Source organism: Neocloeon triangulifer, unplaced genomic scaffold (assembly GCF_031216515.1).
Source record: "Neocloeon triangulifer isolate White Clay Creek 2 clone unplaced genomic scaffold, ASM3121651v1 ptg000014l, whole genome shotgun sequence".
Classification (NCBI taxonomy): domain Eukaryota; kingdom Metazoa; phylum Arthropoda; class Insecta; order Ephemeroptera; family Baetidae; genus Neocloeon; species Neocloeon triangulifer.
The window spans coordinates 153,163-172,789 of NW_026775556.1; the positions used below are offsets into that span (position 1 = coordinate 153,163).

Sequence of the window (19,627 nt, forward strand, 5' to 3'; positions counted from 1 at the left end):
TAAAATTTAATCTTTTAATTTGCCTCTTTTTCCGATTAAAGATTTTGGTTGATTTGATGATTGTGGAACGAATTGTGCTCGCCGCCTTGAAGCTCAATTTGAAAAATAGGAAGTAGAAGGCAGAACGCGGCCCGCTGAAATTAACTGCAAATCGAAATAATATTCCAGAAAATATGTTAAATATTGAATTAAATTACGCAGTTTTGCGTACTCGATATGGCAGTGATTACAACAAATTTACAAACGCCTCCAGACAAAAGAATAAAACTACCATAGCACTAATTTAAGCATCGTTTTTAGTAAAAATTAATAATTCCAAATATTTAACATAATTATTATTGTATTATTTTCTTCTGTTGCACAGCAATTTCCCCCTTGTGGATAAAATCTTGTTTGGCAATACAATTTTTTGTGGTTTACAATTCTATTGTGAAAAAATTGATATTTCAGACCATCTTGGCGCGGACCTCTCTTAGTTTAGCAAAATTTATATTCCAGAGGCATCGTATTCTTATTTTTTTTTTTTTTAATCTCTCTCACTATTATTTGGGAGATGATTTTAAGTATAACATTTATAGTTCAATGACTGTTGGGGCACTTAAATCAATTTATCAAATGCATTTAATATTACGTTGCATTAAATTAGGTAAAAAAAAAACACATTTAATAAGTTTCAGTATACTTGAAAACTAAAGCGATTTATTTCGTAATATTTATTACAAAATAATTTTTCCATACATTCTAGCCATGTAGCAAACTATTTTATGTATGCATTTATTGATAGAAAACTGTTGAAATATTTGTAAATTATTGTTAAAATAAAAATTGTTCGAAGTAAAAATAATATCTACTTTAACTACAGTGATGAATTTAATATTTATGCTCCTTCCTATATCCAAGGAAATGTTACATTTTAGCCATTTCAATTGGTGCTTGTGTTGTTGCATTTGGCGTCCTTTGAAAACACTTTTGAATTTTCGGAGCAATAAAGAAAATGGTGTACAGAAATGGTTCGCCAAAAGCAAAAGCAATAAAAAAGTAGTACATATTAAAAGTATGCGATGCAATGCTCGGGATGATGTAAATTAGCACGATGTAAACATCATTCAAAACGTCAGTGACAATAAAAAGTCTCAAGAACACCAGCTGCAAACTAGATTAAGTATTTTATATCTCAATATAATATTAAAATGATAACTTCGAATCTTACCTCAATTTTCGATTCATTGGTGCTGCAGCCATTTTCGTGTCATTGATTGTGGAGCGGATTTTTCTGTACGTCTTGAAGCTGAAGAATAAATAAACCAGGAAAAATGCAAGGCGTGGAAGATGGGAATTCACTGCGAATCAATACAATATTTTAATAAATAAAGTGGTTAAAAAAAAATAGCAAAAGTGTTACGCAATTTTCCGTAATCCCGTGATTTGTTTGAAAAAACAATCAGATTCGTGTCGACGGAAAAGTAAAAAGTTCCTGAAATAAGGAGGCTGGCCAACCAGGCAATAATGTGGTAAGTTTTAATCATTTTTACTTTCATTTCTTCATCAATCCTTCCTTTGGCGCTGTTTAATAAAAAACATTAAAATATTGAAGAATAATAAGAGCTGTTTGACAGAAGCATGAAATGAAGAGGAAAATTTTTATACTTAAATGTCAAGTAGCAGTCGTAACTATAAAGAGTGATCCAGATTATGGCAGCCATGGAAAAAAAGAAGGGCAGGCGAACTAGTGCGATATCTTTAAAAAAATTTGCCAATTATAAAATCCAAAAATTTAATTTTTATTTTGAAACTTTACCCAAGATCCTGTTTTCTGCGAGCTTTGACCACGGGATAAAGAAAGTTATTGCTGTTCCCAATTTCAAAATCAGGTTGGAAAGCGCGTGAAAAATGAGACACTGATTGCCTGGTACTTTAAATGGGGCGCGGTACAGATTGCTCAGGAGCAAAAGCGAGAACAGGGACGAACCAACAATTGGCAAATAGAACATGTTGTACATAAGAATGTAGCGATCCATAAATTCAATATAATCGTCGTAGAATTTGTCCTGGCCTTGATAATAATAAGACATTTCCTCAAATTTGTGCAGCTTTTTGCAAAAGGAGAACAACGTTGGCGAAGAGTCAAAAACATTTGGAAGATACGCGAGAAACGGGTGCTTTCCAAGTTGCGACCGACAAGACTCCCGTATTGCTTCCCGGGGGGTTGTAATTACGGATTCGCGGTACTCATCGGTCATCAAGCAATAGTCTTCCGTACAATTTCCACACATTTCAGAACTGATTTGCGTAGACTGGGTTACATCAGCCAGGAGAAGAAAATATTGTTGGCCCTCTATTGAGTAGCACTGATTGTGAATCATTCTTTGTACCACGCTGGAGTTTGTTGCTTCCATAGTCAGATCTTTAAAAAAATTCATTAATATTGTTTATATATCCCCAGTGAAAACTTGGAGCTTTAATCTTAAAATGAATTTTTTTTCAATTTTTCACTTACAAGAACAAGCTGCAGATAAAAAAATCTGAAGATCTTCAGCTCCTTGATAGTTTTTCCGCAACATCAGGTAGGTTTGGTTGATGCCGATTTGATCATTTGGTGTCTTCGATGCACATTTTCCCATAAATTCCCTCATTTCTGGCTCAAGAAGCTGCAAAATATTTGCAGGAAGATAATTTTTTTTGCTTTATCTCAAGTGACAGAGGGAATAATTTTTATAATTTTATAATTATATACATTTTTAGTTAAGTGTGAATCAAATTACAACACTAAATGAGGTAGATAATATAATGTAAAATTGATTCATTATAGAACATTATAGAAAATTGTTTCCAAAATCATTTCCTTTGAATTTTAATATATTTAATAAGTGAATACTTCATTTTAAACAATTTATTTGCAAATACCGATATTTTTGTGTGGAATTTGTCTCGCACATTCAGGTATTGTGGCACATTTGTAAAGTCCTTGTGGTAACTTATCATGTCCATAGTAATGGAGCTTTCTGGAGATTTAAAAATAAATTATCTTTTATTAATTAAAATAACACAAAGAAAACATACCATCAAAGGCGATCTTTCTGAATAAGGGTTTTTTAAAGACGTAAGTGAGCAACATAATTGCAACCACCAGAGCTGTCCATGCTAATAGCACCACTTTTTCTTGCACCAACATTATGCTCGATTAATAGGCCTGCTGCGAAATCCCGCGTCCGCTCAAGACAAATGATACAGTTTATCTGCATTTTGCAGCTTTTGTGATGAAGCCAAAAAACGCCCACATTTAAACGGTAGCATAAAGCGATTAAGAAGAGCTGGGTTTTCCTGGTTTTCACAATTATTTATTTAAAATAAAGTCGATTAAATTTTCATCGAATGAAAAGCGCTTTCGTTTTGGGCCCATTGGAATGAAGTATTCAGAGAAAGAATTAAAAAAAGTGAATATTTAGAGAAAATAAACATTAAATTAATTTTATCATGTTTAATTTCAAATTATAAATTTGTAATAAAAATTAAACTTTCACGTTTTTGTGGGTGACTTAAAAAAATTAGGGAGGATATTTTGCTTTCCTATATAAAAATATTTTTAAAATGTATATTAAATTTATTTATAAAATCTTATGCTGAAAACTTAATTCAATTTAAACGCTAGTCCTGCGCTAGTCAAACACAAAGATAGAAAGCAATAATAATCAATTTGAAGATATTTTAAATAATATCATATGTTAATGTTATTTATTAACATTCTCACTGGCTCATCTCGTTCACTGAGAGACTCATATCAGATATTAATAATTTCAAAATAAAAATAAAACCAAATAATTATTGCCTTTTCTTTAGCACAGATAAATTAATAAATAAATACTTATCTTTCCCATTTCGTCCCTTCCTTTTTTAACGAGCAAAGCTCTTGTTAGGGTATAATTGTCCGCTTGACCTGCGGTGGCGAGGCAGAGCAAATTAATGCAAAAAAGGCGCGACCACATCAATAGCTGCAGCGCGGCCAAAGAGGAGCTCCGTGTGCGAGATCTCTTTTATTTTTTCTCTCGCCGGTTGGTCAGCAACGTTTACACACACAAAGGACACCTGCATGTGTGCCCATTGATCGGTGTAACGAGTGCCGCCTCGGGCCGCGCGCAAATTAAAGGCGGCAATAAAATTATAATGTTCACATTGATTTTCTTTCCCTGTTTCATAGGAACAGAGGCCGCCTTCGCCGCCGCGATTATTTTGTGTAACACGAGAGAGAGAGAAAAGATGACTCATACTACAGCCAGCATCCGTCCAGAGATATTAGTTTATTGCATAAAATAATATTTATTATAACTCGCAATAAATGGACCTGCGGCCACTACGAAATCCACACGTGCGTTTGTGAGAACCGAGTGTGTAATTTCTTTATTATTCACATCAACATAAATCCAACGATTTCGGACGTTTGAAAACCGCAAGAGCAATTTCATAAAAACGCACTTTATATGCATTAAAAAGTCAAACAATTCATCAAGTGGTCGTGAGCTTTCCAGTCCATACATCACCTGATCTTTGCAGATTTGGGTTTCCCGAAGGAAAGGTTTTAAATATTAGTTTGCAAAATAGATTCGGGGCGTCGTCCATTGCATTGTCATAACAAAAGAAAAGTCGGATTGCGTCTCTACGTGTGCTTATCATACTAAGATTTTTAACTGGAAAGTTGATGAAGATAAAAACCGGATTTACATTTTTCAAAAGTATTTAGGTTGCTTGATATATTAATGATTGATGACTTTTAATTTTATTCAAAATTGTCTCTGTTTTATAATTTTTTTTTTTTCAAAAATAATGATTTCAGTTAATCATATGAAAAGAACGCAAAATTATCAATGATATTTGTTGGAGATAAAATTTAGAACATTTTGAAAGGGTTGAGTCACCCGCCCTTGAATCTAGGATCAAGTTTGAGCTTGATGCAATATACGACCGTTTTTATAATTTAATTTTGTGTGGTAATTTTAATTTTAATTGCACCAAAATTTTTGAATTTCAACCAAAATTAAAAACTATTTTAATACAAAGTTTTGATCCATATGGGCCATATGGGATGATATTTGATAAAATTTCAATCTCAAAACAGGCTTTGAATTTGTTTCCATCGAACTTGTGTTCGAACGAAATTGTATAAAATTTCTTTTAAATCATAATGCTTCAAGTTCAAAAAAGTAATTTTTTTAAGTAATAAAAATATCTCATTTTATTATTATTATTATTATTATTATTTGTCATTATCTTAGCGCCCTAAGTTTAAACCCAAATTATAAACAAATTTCTTGAAACTAAAAAGGGTAAAAAATTCAAGGAGAAGCTTGTGCAATGGTTAGATCAGTGCATTGTTAAATTTGAATTTTGCTGATTGTTGAACTCGGAGGTCAATACTGGTCTTTTACATGATTTAAGGGGCAAACAAGCCTGTCAAGCCTTGTCAATATTGCCATTAATTTGAAGCTTTAAAACGGTTATTCTTTAACAATAAATGATTTTTCGAAATAAAAAAGTAAATGGAATTTTTTGTTGAAATAGAATTCAATTTTCCGGCATTTCCACAGTTGCTTCCGGCCGGTGTTTTGGTCTATAGCTCTGTCAGGAATGACGTACTTATTGGTGGTGAAAAGCCCGGTGCACACACCATGTTTACCGTTGGGCTGATGGGTGGGTATGTGTATTGGCAAGGGGGGTATCCTGTTTCTGCAGAATCGACCGATAAGACTCGTAAGACGGTGCATTTGAGACGTCAGCGATGGTTAATTGCGTCACCGAATAAATCAACACACAGAGCATAAATCACGACGATTTTTGGTCTCCCGACTCGAATGCTAACACAGAAGGGAACTTTTGACAAAGCGGGGAAATTCCTGTCGCATGGTTTTAACATTGTTCCCGCGACCTAGACCGTTACAAGTGAAATTGATTCCCGCGCCGAGCTGAAAAAAAAACAGTGCGCGTGCAGATCGGCATGAATGAGAGCAGTGGAAAGTGAGCCAAGCTTTTTGCAAAGTCATCCGGCAAAACACATCACACCATAAATAAAATGAAAATATAATTTCATTTTGCCACTCAAAAAAGGCCCGATTAATTTTGATGGTAATATTTCCCTACATAAGCATAGGTTTTGAAATTTTATGGGAATTTTCTGTGATAATCTTTTCTCAAAATCGGTCAAAAAAAACAACACAAAATTTACATTGAGATCTTTTGGTTGGGCAGTTTTTTAATTTCAGAGTGGATAATTATCATAAGTTCATCACCTTTACTAAAGTTTCTCTTCAGCGGCGCAATATAAAAATTATCAGAATTTACTGGAACACTTTTCTATTAACTTAAAAATGATAAATTTATATTATAAACTTTGAATTAGTTCAAATTTTCCATCCAATTGGATGTAAAAAATTGTTAATTTTTTCATTAATTATTTTAATTTTTTAATCCTGTAAGTTTCATTATAATGAAAGAATATTAATAAAATATAATTTAAATTATGATAATTCAGTGTAATTAATTTATATTAAGTAAAAAGAAAGAAGGTAATTTGTTTGAAAATTTAATATAATTCAACTAACAAGACATGCGAAAATTGAATTTGAAATTGGAGGAAGGTAATTATTGTACTATGATTTCTCGCGAATCGCATAGGAAACAAAAAAGACATAAATAAACTTCTCCCTCACTTATGTGCGTCTGTTGTTACGCATTTGTATTAAAAATAAACTAAAAATAAACTTCTCATCTGATCAAATCGGTCGAATTTTTATTACATTGTCCTCTGGTGACATCTTTGATCGCGAAATCTGCGTCAATGAGCGTGCGATTTGAATTTTTCATGAGGCGCGACGTGCATCATGCGTGCGGCCTTCGGAGGTTCCAAACGTGTCCCCTCGAGACAAACCGTGTGAATTCTCAAATTATATCGCAAGATTTAAACTGCCCGAAACAACAATCTCGGCAAATTATCAACTCTGCGGTCGTAAAATTTATATCTATACACAAAAAAAGGAAGAAACAGGATTCGGAGCCGCCGCAGTGCAAACACCTGACTGACATAAAACTGAGCTACTTAATAATTCGATTAGGGAATAAAAAAAGATCCAAAATTGCTGGCGTGATTCATCTCTGGTTTGTTTTTGTGTCCGCGGACGCAAAATATATACAAAAGTGAGTCATTTTTATATCGTCTTAAAAGGAGCAAACGCGACCTGCAGTTTGGACTCAAAAGGAATTAATAAAGAAACGGTTTTTTTTATCTCTGGCGCCGCCGCCGCGGTTTGTATAAAAGTCCAAGTGTGAAAATCTCGATGGTCCTGGACAAAAATGGTGCTTCTGCTTTTCCCAAGTGGCGCCTACTTTTTTTATACAAATCAAGTTTGCTGCTCAGCACAGGCGGTGACTTGTGACGCAAATCTTGGCGACAATGATGTGATTCAACCGTCTAGGATTTCAGTTTTTTGCTCATTTGCATGTGCACAACTTAAATTTTTTGTCTCTTCCACTTCCTCGAATGAAAATATTTACGTTTTCAACAGAGTCCGGATTTTTTTTTCATCAGATCCTTTATTAGTTCAATCCTTCTTTCATTTGTATGCTTTATAAGGCAATGGATTTTCTTATCCGAACAAAAACTCGCTTTGAACGTCATTTCCTCAAGTTTGCACCAACACGTGGGAATAAATGTTTTATCCTAACACCTCGCTGTCTATGCCAATCGGACGCAGCGTGCCCGCTGATAAGGGATATGACGTAGATTTGAATGTTTTTTTCTTTCTTATACAATCGGGAGGATTTTATTTCAACGTGCTCGTCCCTTATCGCATAACTTTCGCTAAATTGCGCTAAATCAAACAAAAATAGTCAAACTGGCTTGGTTAATTTAAAAAAAAAATGTAAAAATTAAAATAAATATTGTTTGCTTCTTAATTAAAGACAACAATTTTTGAAAATAATAATAATAAAAGTTATGTTAATTTAGAAAAATATTAAACTATATTTTATAAAATTCATTTTATTTTTTATAACAAATGAAAATATAATAAAAATTTATTTATTATTAATAATAAATATTTGTACAACGTTTATTTTTGTTTGTTTAAATAGTAAAAATGAAATAAACTAACTCAATTTTAATAAAACTTGGTTTTTAAAACATTTTCGTCCTGATGAAAACGTTGACAATGCAACACAATAAGAGGGAGTATGCAACAATTATTTCTGTGACTAATCACGCGGTTTTGCGCATCCTAATTTTAAGGAATAAAATTGCACGTGAGTCGATTTCATTGTTCCGAAGAGCAGGAAAATAAAGCGTGAGTGTTGTGAATGAAATTCGCGGGCGGGACCCGCGTCTAGTCTGGAGATCGTCGCCGCGATTTTGCTCCGCGTCTCTCGGTCGCGGGATGAATGGGAGAGATGATGACTGGGGATTTTTCACATTAGAAAATTCCGTCTGCATTTGCGCATGCATACGTGAGCGTAATAATCCTGTGTTTGGTTAATGCCTCATAAGAAGAGTGAAAAGAAGGTCCTGTGCAAAGAGACAAGCGCGGCTAATTCGCTTTAAATAAATACGCACGCTCGACTTAAGTAATTATTTCCGAGAAAAAAAGCATTTGTCATATCTTTGCCGAGCCCGAAATTCGGAACTTTCCATCAGAGTGGAAACGGCGAATAAGAAACAAATTTTGCGATTTGAATGGGAATTTTTAAACAGTTTTCCTCCAAAACTGTAGGAGGAAGAGTCAAAATTCTGGCGGCGCCACCGATCAATGATTCTGAGTACGGAGCTCAATTATTCCTATAAATTCAGGAAAGATAATATTTTCCTGTCAAGTACCTTCCTGTACTGCGACTTCATTTCCCTGCAAAGACTTGGTGCGAGTAAAATCATAAATTTATCAAGCAGTAATTTTTTTTTACTTCTTAATAAGTCCATTGTTTCGTTTAAAATTTCTTTCGATATTTTTAATTACTTAATAAATTTGACCAATATATAATAAAAATGAAAATATAGTGTTTGGGATTTAAATTATACCATTTATTTGACCACCATGCAAACGAGTTTTGCTATAATTAAAATAAAAAAAAGTCATATTTAAAAATTTTGATTATTACACATATTAATTTTCAATTTTTATACAATTTATTCACATTTCAAAATTAAAATTCAATGTTGAATTAAGTGTAATTATTATAATTAAACCGCTTTTAAATTTTTGTGAATGTCGCACGGAATAAATAAAAATATTTCAAAAAATTATTGCATAACCAATATAAATTTGGGTGTAATGCATAATTATACTAACTTTTTATGTGTATTATAACTAATTTTTTCATAGGCAGAAAGTTTTTGAGCTTCAAGATATCCATAAAAATGTGGAATATTCAATAAATTTAGACAAAATATTGGTGCAACTTATTGAAAATGTTACTTTTTTTTAAAAACATTTTATATAGTGATAAAATATATAAAACATTCCTTTTGAAACTAAAAATCATTGAATTTACTCTTTAGCTATATATTCAAAACCCACAGCGAGTGATTAGTCCAAAGACTGATTATACTAGATTTAAGAAAAAAAAAACTTTTACGGCTTTTCACTTCTGGATTAAAACAAAATATTCTTAGGATTGAATCATTCCTTAGATTTAATTCAAGACTTAAAATTAAACTAATCTTCTCTCAAATCTGTTTTTTATCAATACAAATTCAATGAAGCATTTTCTTTCAATTAGGCAGTTGCGCCTATTTTCATAATTATCTCAAAGTTGTAAGTTATATTTACATAGACTTTTAGAAGATTTCAAAAATAAAAAAATAAAAAAAGTACTGTGTTTTTATTGAAATATTTGAAAACTTCTAAAGTCATTAAATTGTCATTATTTAAAAAAAAGCATAATCGTTTTGTGGAGCAATGTTGAAAATTAAAAAAATTGTCAAGATGTTTAGTTGGATATCAATAAATATTCAATGAGATTACTCACTTCTTTAAAATTAGTCACTTGCGCCAATTATCATAATCTAAGCAAATTGTATTTACAAAGATCTTTAGACGATTCAAAATTATAGACTAATTTATTTCAAATTACTGCTTTTTAAATAAAAAAAATCACTGTTTCAAACACTTACAAGGAATAAGATTGAGGTGTAATTAATAAAATTATTGAAATAATATAAGTAATCAGGTATATATTTTAAATTAAAAAATTAATGTAAATTTGTATAAAAGCAGGGTTGAATTAGAGCAATTAGTGTAATTTGGTTTCTGTCGGCGCGGGGACCAGCGGCGGAGGAAATGCCGGTGGGGTGGGACTTCTTGTGTGGGGCCCAAGTGCGGTGGGCCAGGCCATCGTCGAAAGGCAGCTCGAAAGAGTCGAGGAGGCGCACACATCAGGTGCATCGCGGATGGACGCGGCGCGCGGCGTGACTCACCCGCGCTTATGCTATAATACTCTAGCGTGCCGGCTTTTTCGCCTCACTTGCACACCAGCAGCCGCGCAATTGCTCTCTCCGCGCCCGCCCGTCCTCGAAGTCCTCGACCCTTGCGATGACCACCGACGACGCGCCCACCATCCTCAGACTCGCACCCCCGTCCACCTGCACGTGCGCCTCCCCTCCCTGCTCCGGCCGGTCCGACCTGCACCCCCTTTCAACGACACTCTCGGCCAGGCCGCAGCCACTCCACGCCACAGGACACAGGTGCACTTCCAATCCGTCCAACATGTTCGCCTTCTGCTCACTTCTCATCCTCCTCTTCCAAGTAAGTACAAATTTTCATTGTTTTCCGAACCGAGCCCAAAATACCGCACTCTTTTAATGGTTTATGTGTTTTTTTTTAATCGATTGTGAATTTCCTGCACATTTTGGTCCGTGGTTTTCACTGAAAAGGAAGATTAAATTAAGTAAGTCTCAATTTTTATCAATTTTCAACCCTTTTCCCGAGCCATTTAAGAGAAAATTTTCACTGACTTGCGTGATTTTTTGAACGATCGTCTATTTCTGCACATTTTGATCTGTGGTTTTCATCATAAAGGGAGTTTTAATTGGAAATTTCAATATTTTAAGCAACTTCGTGAGCAAGTTGAACCGATTTACAATGCAGCGGACTCGGCCGAGGTCGGTGCGATGCAAGTCCGTGCTTGCATCGAAATGGGCAGCTACATACTTTCGCATAGAAAAAGATGATGCAATCTAATATTGTTGCTGCCCAGGAATTTACGAAATATGGAAGAACCACGTAATTCAAATTATTGTTCACTCATAAACCATTGCAAGGCAGCATATCTGAAAAATTTATAAAGAGGAAATAAACTTAAATTTTATAGCTCAAGCTAAATTTACAACTAATTTAGGAGAATGGTTTTAAACTAATCTTGAATTAAAATACCATAATTGAGGCATAAAATATTATTCAATAAAAATAACCTTTATCACTCATTTCCTATATTGGTATTTTCATCAATAAAATTTCACTAATAGAGAAAGATTGCTCTCCTTTCCTCCTTCCTTTCCGGTCATTTACACGTCATTTTTAATTTTTTTTTCGAGCACCAGAATAAAACAATGAATGAATTTGAATTTTTGAGAAAAACATCCTATTTTCTTTATAATTGCGTGGCTTTGGCGGTTTCAACTTGCGGCTTTCAAAACCAAATCTCAGCTTCGCAATAAATAATTTAATTTTTCCTTAAAAGGAGGATGAGTTAAAATGTCCATCTTCTTGTGCTTCTCATTGCATTGCCGTAAGTTGATAACAGATGCAATTTTGATAAACATGAACGTGCTTTCTGAAACGGAAGACAAAAGACCGAGATTCAGGAAGTCTCATAATCAGAGACATTAAACCACAACCCAATTTCTTTCTCCACCGCACGCGCCGCCGTATTTTCCACCGAGGGTTCTGCTGGTGTTTCCCTACTTTGAGTAAAAATAATTTTATAAAAAAAAATACATACTTGATTAATTAAAGGAAAATACAGCTTGGCTTATCAAAAGGAAGTTTTATGAAATTATAAAATCTCAATTTAGCCGTTTTTATTAAAAGCGCCAATTCTGGGAGCAAAATGAAGCCTCTAAATTTAGAAAACGCTATGAATTTTTTAAAAGTATTTGAAGGTCTGTAAAATTTAAATGAACTCTTGTAAAACTTTCCATGATAATTTTTAGTCTTGATTATAATTAAGATTATAATTTTGTAATGTAATTTAGTTTTTTATTCTTATATTAACAAATTCAATTAAATAGAGTCAATTAAGATTTTTTAATTTTAATTTATCTACTTCTAATATTTTTACAAAATATTTTAACTTTAAATGATATTTTCATTTATTTGGCACAATATTTTGTTAAAAAATTATTTATTTAAATTAAACAATAATTTGATTTTTTTATAAATAAAATCTCTTCACTTACTTAATGCTTAAATTAAATTATATTTTTTTGTATTATTTAGCGTTATTTAGAAAAAAATCATCACAATTTACTCATTGCATAACGGCAGATTAATGGAAACAACGCTAGATTTAGTCAGCACAGCACCTGTTTTTTTTTTACCGTACAATTATGGAGAGGAGTCACCGTGAATTTATTGCCACAGCGGCGGCAATCACGGTGAATTTCACTTTTGGTCTGGCGCGCTCGCCGATCTTGACATTTCTTTCTCATCTCGTCGCACATCCGAGTCTGCATCTCAAGCGGATGCTGATCGAGTGAAAGAATGCGCTCGGGCTTTGCGTCACAATTGCAATCGGTCAAGAGTCGGAAGAGGTGTGTCAGGTGATTTCGTGCCGCATGCACGGCGGCAATAGTAGTTGCAATGTTAAGGTCGCTCGCTGCGATTATTAGATCACCTGCGTCTCTGGCGCGTGGGAGGCAAAAGAAAACGATGAATGGGATCTTTTGCCTGTTCACACAGTGGAGAAGGAATGCAGACATTTAAAAAGGGGTTCCCCAAGACACATTAACAAGCCGATCACACCCATGAAGGAAATTGATCCTTTGACGTAAAAGGATTATAATAATATGGAATGATTCAATGATGAATTGCATTTAAATTGCACGACCTTTAAGTACAAAGTTATTTTCCTTGTAGAAAAGAAGTGTTAATTTTTGTCTCTGCTCATCTGATTTGAAGCTGAAAGCAGTGAATTTATTTGAGCCATTTGAGGGGATTAAAATTTAGATGCTAATTTATCCCAAAATTAAATTAAGTTCAAAGGAGACATAATTATTAAGAAAATTTTGAGTTATTTTGAGAATTTTCTAAAACAAAATAGGCTAATCAAAATAGAAATTTACTTTGATCTTATGAGAAGATTAGGAGATTAAATTACAATTACATTGTTGATATTATCATCCTTTTGTTAAATTGAAAAAAATTAAAATGTGTGAAAAAGAGCCAAAACTGTTTGTTAATTAATTTATTTTTATCAAATATTTTATTTTAGTTTTTTTTATTTAATTGTTTATTGATCTATTATGCAATATTTGCAACATATTTTAGTCCCTTGAAAAATTATAATTTTTCTCTTCTCTTGGTTCTTCCTTTCAAGAAGAAAATTTCCTCCGAACATGAAACGATTAAAGACTTTTTTATTTTACTTTTCCTGTCCCTATTGAAACGATTCGTTTATGCACGGTTTCAGTCCAAATCGGTCAACTTAATCATGCATTCTTCGAACTTGGCCAACAATTCACAGAACCTCGAAATCTACTTTGGCCGGTCACTTGAGTAAAAAAGCTCTATATAATCGCAAATCGGCGACCGGTGCGATTTTACGAGTGGGAATCGTTGACACTTGGCTGCTTTTGCGCGGTCATTAATATGCACGGAGAGGATCGAGAGCGAATTTAGCAGTTGTTGGAAAAAAGTGGAAACCCCGCAGCAAACAATGAGATGCGCTGGGCCTGGAAATTCCTTGCGCCTTTGTTTACGCCATTACGGGTCATTGCTTTTTGTTTGCACGAGAAATCGCCGCGTCCGGATTTTATTTCATTTTATTTCGGCCCCAAAACGGATATCGGCCTCATCCGCCGAAATAGACACAGATAAGGACCATTTTAATATTTTTTCATCACTTTCCTCTTTCTCTCTCAAGTTGTACGTTCATTCATGGCCATTCATCCTTTTTTGATGAATCAGCCGATCGAATCCGTCCACTGATGCAACTCCAGCTGATTTCTAGTCTTAACCGTTAGCTATGCAGCCTTGGACACTTTTCGCACGCTTAATTTCTCTCTTACTCACTCACCCTGCTTGAGGATCGCGAGCGGGGATTCCCCGCCTTCGTTTATTCGCGCAAAGCTTGCAAGTCCTGGATATTAACTAATTTTTGGCAAGGAATTTATTGTGATTGTTGCATAAACATTGCAACAATGTATGCAGACAGCGACGAACGCAGCTCTATTGGGAAATTTTGAGTCACTTTTAAGTCATCGTCCTTTTTGAACAAACGTGTCGTAGACCTTAAAAAAGCTCACTGGAAAATGTCACGGGCGAGGAAACAAAAAGTAGATGTTTATTTATTTATTTATTATTTATTCTTCTCGGTCTGTTGAATTTTTTAAATTGTTTGTTTCAAATTTAAATTTAATATTTATACTTATTCAATAATTATTTTCTAATTATATACCATTTAAATTTGACTATTTTAAATTGAAAATAGACATAAAAATTATTGAAATGAATGAATCGGGCTTTTCCCATGATCATCTCCTCGAGTGTCAACTTCTTCAAAATATAAAATTATTGTAATGTTTATGTTTTATTTTGAAAAATTACATTAAAAAATTGTTATTTCTGATTAATTCTCCTCAATTAAATTCCCGATGCATCATTAAGCCATAAAATTATGGCAGTTCTTTTTAATTGTAGAATAATTAGAGGAAAACTGACTGAAGAAATCCTATTCCCAGGACATAGACGATATAATTATGCGCCGACGCATCTGTGCAGGATGTTGTTTAGGATGCCACTCTTGACACTTGAATCGGATCCCTTTTGGTGCGGGTCATTTTGCCTTTTGCACGTCACTTTAGCACTGCCGTAATAATGATAAACAAGTTTCCAACCTTTATCTAATTCTCAATTAATTAATTTAATATAAATTGACGGTCGCGCTTTTTATTATTACCGGTTAATTCCTAGAAGGATCAATTTTGTATTATTTAAATTTGATATGAATATATAAACGTTGATATGCCTGAAGAAGAAAAGACCACACATGAGTCGCCTAAATTTACTTTGAAATCTCGCCGAGGAGAGAAAATTTCCTTGGATAATCGGCGCGGCGGCGGCAAATCAAAAGGGGTGCACATGCACGCAGATCATGCTCCAGCATCTGCAGATTCCGCGAAGTGGCACATTTGGCATTTCCTGGCCGGCCGGCAGACCGCAACATTCGCGTCTGATTGCCCCTTTTCATGCGCGTGTGTGTGTGTTCCGGACGCGCGCGGCGCTTTGTCTCGACCGCAGTTGCCAATGTAATAAAGTTAGCATAATTTTTGTCTCTCAAACTAGAGAGAAAGAAATGCGGGATTTACCTCTCTCTCGCCTCTAATTGCGCTCTTTTCCAAACCGCAAGCGAATATAATAAAGTGATTACTTGCGAAAAGAAGTTTTGTGTGCCTCCCGAAAGAGAGGCCTCTGCGCCGATCGCTTGAAAACATGACAATTTGCAGTTGTTGCTCTCTTCGCAGGCCTAATTGCAAAACTCTAGGAGGGTTTTGTTCATTTCAAGGACGAGGCACTCTGTTTTTTTGCACCTTATCTGAAGGTTTTTAATTTATAAAATTATTTCAAACCGTAATTATTTTTCTCGTTATTGTGCAAATTTGCTAAAAATTGACGGATTTTACTTCGATTGACCAAACTAATTTTTAATTTCAATATTTTCTCTTGCAGAGAGATGAAAATTTTCTTGAAGGTAATAAAAAAAAATTCAATTTTCTTTCATGTTAATTCATTTGGTTATTTTATAAATAATGATTATTAATGAATCACCGGACATTCACTACTGAATAAAAATTTAATCACTCTCCATTGAGAGAAAACATACCAAAACCAAAAAAAATCAAGATTGTTTTTTGTTTCTACTATATTTTTCATTAAGTAATTTTTAAACAATTTGTTTTAATTTCCAATAATAATTGTTCTTGGAGAGTCTTTCTAGTGTTTGCATTTAGCTTTTGAGAGCGCGGTTTGTTTTGTTCCTTTGAAAAGAGGCCCCGGCGTGATTGAGTGAGGAGGAAGAGCGGAAGAAATTCCCATGCACACTTTTGGAGCGGCTCCAAAAAGCGGCACGCGCGGCCAAACAGATTTGCTCCTCGTTACATCTTCATCTGGCGTCTTTTATCACCACAGCATGTATTAAATTCAAAGCGGCGCCACCCGAGTGACAAAACTCAACAAGTCGCCTCGCGCTCATATTTTCTGCCGCGGATAAATAAGCTCGGTGGAATTTGTGATTCACCCCTTTCTACCACTTCAATTAGCTAACAGGAAACTTTCACGTTTTGGCCGGCCGCGGTGGCACCGGAAAAAAAAAATATTCTTCGCATTCTTTCGCCCCGCACTCGTGTTATTTGCAACCCCGGAAGGGTCCATTATATTGACCATCAGTAAACTTGGCTCTTCGGCGGCGCCGAGTACAAATTGGGACACTCAAATGTCTCAAATCTGCATGTTACTTTTGCAAATTATTTTTGCCACATTTAAAGAAAGTTAATTATTGTATTATAATTTTAATTTATTAGTTCCACTTATCACTTGCTTAACCAGTGAAACAATAAAAAGTTTTATTTCAACTATAAATTATATTCATATTTAAAAAGAAATTATAAAATTTATATTAATTTAAAAATATTAAAAAAAATTATTTGAACCTATCAGTTATTTTAAAATAAACATTTGAAAGTTTTTAAATTTGATATTCACAAAATTTTATTTCATAAAATGAAAAATTATTATTTTATTATATTATTATTTATCAGGAATTGATATGGGAATTTCTGCACATTTACGTGGAAACTCAGCAGAGCGTGTTGTTTTTGCTCTTGCGTTTGTGAAATTCCTGTTTTCGGAAACGCGCGCGACTCATGCGTTTTTCATCAAAAGCGAGATTCGTCATTGATTCCTATGTGCATGTTGCGAGCAATGAAAGTCTTACGTATTTATTTGTTACCTGCAGGTGTGAATTAATTACAAAGTAATGAGAAATAAAACAGAAAATTAAGTCTAACCTCAAGCAAATCGCTCAATCTCTGATACGATAATCGGTACCTCTGCCCTAAAACAATTATGTGCTGACTTGAATTTTATTTGCTGCTTTGCAATTCTAGGAAATTTTATAGATCATTAATTAATTGAGGTTATGCAAAAGAAAATTATCCTCAAACAGGAAAACTTATAAAACGGAAATAAGTTATATTTTTATGGTATTTTTTCAAAGGGAAACTTTTTCTAAATATAATTCTAATTGTTAAATCACATCCAATTGAGCCTCTCTTGAAATAATTGTTGGAAATTTTCTTTCGCAAGTATTTGAACTTTCGCGTGATGATTTTGTATCTGTGCAATCTGTCGTTGTTAGTCACCGCGGCGGTAAAAAGGGCGATTTTTGCTGCGGTTTTGCACCTGGCGGCGTCGAGAAAGGGCTAATTATTGTTATTGGCGGCGGCGGCGGCGGCGCGGAGTCGAGAGACGACCTTGCCTTAATTACTGTGGCCAAACAAACAAACAAGTAGAAATGAGAGAGAGACTGTAACGGCACCGCGCTTCATCTTTGCGGTTTTCGCAGTTTACCTACCTTTTTATATATAAAGAAGCTGCACGCACCTTATACAAATGCATAATAGGATGTGTGGTGAAATTAAAATTAAAATATACCTCTTTTTACATTGCTTTTGATGTGATTTAAGTAAAATAAAAAAATTATTAATATCGTATTGCATTATTATAAAATTAATCAGGCCGTTTTTTTTTTTTGCGAAAGCCTCTCCTCAATCTATAATATTGGGTCTTGTATTTATGTGATTTAAAAATTCTATAAAATATTTTGAAAGATTTTAACTAAAAATTGCTATTTATTTGATTCGAAAATTTCAATTCATTCAAATATCTACTTAAATACCATGAAATCTAAACTCAAATTAAATTTGTGTGTTGTGTTGGTTGCAGGTTTTGGCTTCGGCGGACGCGTCGACCATCAGACAAATTGGAGACGCGGCGCTTTGCCCATTCGAGGCGAAGCAGGACAGAGACGACACACGAACCCCTGCCACAATCACCCAACTCACCTGTAAATTTTCAAAGTCCATGATCCTGAACACGGACTCGGAGGACGCCATGCCTACGGGCATCACCTGTGAGCAGATTGGAGGCACCTGCAAGCAAATCCACACCACTCTCGGCGTTTCCTACGCCAAGAGTTTGATTGCGAACAGGGCGGAGCGCTCGCTGGGCAGAAGCAGAGGGGTCAGGTCGGTGCGACGTCACCACAACATCAGGGTCAATTCGGCCTGCGTGTGCGTGCTCAGCAACGGCAAACCGGCCCTGCCTGTCAACCCCATCGTCGAGGACCGCAGGTGAAAACGAAAATTGACAATAAATGAACCAAATCGTGAGAACTTGTGATACTTTGTGGAATGAAGAGAACCAGTCAATGAAGATTTTGTATTTATTTGCAAAGTGGATTTCAGTTGAAACAATCCCCACCGCCATTGAATGTGAAAGTTTGCTTGAAGCTGAATAACTTTTATAATTAAGTATTTATCATTGATTGTCACTTTGTTTGCGAATTAAAGTGGATTTCAACAATGCCCAAATTGTCTCTTTAAATCATCAGTTTTGGATACGATGCATCAAATCTCATCGATCGAGCCAAAATATTTTGGAAATATCCCTAATTTTAACGTTTACCCAATTATTTAATTGCAGTAATTCGAAGACTTTTTTTTAATCAAAAAATTTTAAAATTCAAACAGAATGTTAAAAGGTATGGCGCATCTTTTAATGATTTCAATATTTGGTCCAGATTGTATATTTTCAAGAGACAAAAGTAAAAATACTTTTTGACCTTTGACAAGATTCAATACCCCTTGACTTAGAAACTTTTTCACCACTTGATTTATTATCTTGAACCTCCTACAGAGAAATGCAAGAAATCTCGCATTTTTAGTAAACACCTTTTTATCTGTGACTGAGATACGTTCATAACTTTTGTGCTTTCAAAACCAAAATATGAACTATCGTAGTATTTTTTTTCGCGGGAATCATCTAAAAAGTTTACACAATTTCCGTTGATCAAAATAATTTATAACCAAATCAACAGTTTCAAATAATGATTCGCTTTTGAGCCGTTGAAATCCTTTTCATGTGAGAGTGCTGAGAATCTCCCTCTCTTTGTAATTTATTGAACTTTATCCTTTGGAAAACTGATTTGTAAATATTTGTTTAAGAAATATGAGAAAAATCTTGCTTGAAAATAATTGTGAATCACCTCGTTGCGTTTTGTGAGGTTGCCAATGTGTCTTCAGGGCAAAAGCCCAGCCTTGGAATTGAAACATTTTTACAAAAATGAAAAAACTTGTTCGATGATTAAAAAAATTGAG

The 19,627-nt window shown here is 34.3% G+C and overlaps 2 protein-coding genes across 2 annotated transcripts; one reads left to right on the forward strand and one right to left on the reverse strand.

Moving 5' to 3' along the window:
- Positions 1 to 748: 748 nt before the first annotated feature.
- Positions 749 to 3,336, reverse strand: LOC132200793 (uncharacterized). The gene is made up of 8 exons (XM_059626516.1): positions 3,061 to 3,336; positions 2,905 to 3,002; positions 2,498 to 2,648; positions 1,799 to 2,404; positions 1,648 to 1,738; positions 1,403 to 1,563; positions 1,211 to 1,340; positions 749 to 1,153 (listed from the first exon to the last, which is right to left on the reverse strand). Exons 1-8 carry the CDS (start codon positions 3,170 to 3,172, stop codon positions 907 to 909), a joined length of 1,596 nt encoding a protein of 531 aa, XP_059482499.1. The 5' UTR covers positions 3,173 to 3,336; the 3' UTR covers positions 749 to 906.
- Positions 3,337 to 10,510: 7,174 nt separating this feature from the next.
- Positions 10,511 to 19,627, forward strand: LOC132200898 (uncharacterized). Its single transcript, XM_059626671.1, has 2 exons — positions 10,511 to 10,778; positions 18,195 to 19,627. The coding sequence occupies exons 1-2, from the start codon at positions 10,566 to 10,568 to the stop codon at positions 18,603 to 18,605; spliced, it is 624 nt and encodes a 207-aa protein (XP_059482654.1). The 5' UTR covers positions 10,511 to 10,565; the 3' UTR covers positions 18,606 to 19,627.

Excerpts from the sequence above, each read along its gene's own strand:
- LOC132200793 (XM_059626516.1), bottom strand. The coding sequence starts at position 3,172 with ATGTTGGTGCAAGAAAAAGTGGTGCTATTAGCATGGACAGCTCTGGTG. Across the intron at positions 3,003-3,060 it reads CAGAAAGATCGCCTTTGATG|AAAGCTCCATTACTATGGAC; the intron begins GTATGTTTTCTT and ends TTAAATCTCCAG. Across the intron at positions 2,405-2,497 it reads TTTATCTGCAGCTTGTTCTT|ATCTGACTATGGAAGCAACA; the intron begins GTAAGTGAAAAA and ends ATTTTTTTAAAG.
- LOC132200898 (XM_059626671.1), top strand. The coding sequence starts at position 10,566 with ATGACCACCGACGACGCGCCCACCATCCTCAGACTCGCACCCCCGTCC. Across the intron at positions 10,779-18,194 it reads TTCTCATCCTCCTCTTCCAA|GTTTTGGCTTCGGCGGACGC; the intron begins GTAAGTACAAAT and ends TGTTGGTTGCAG.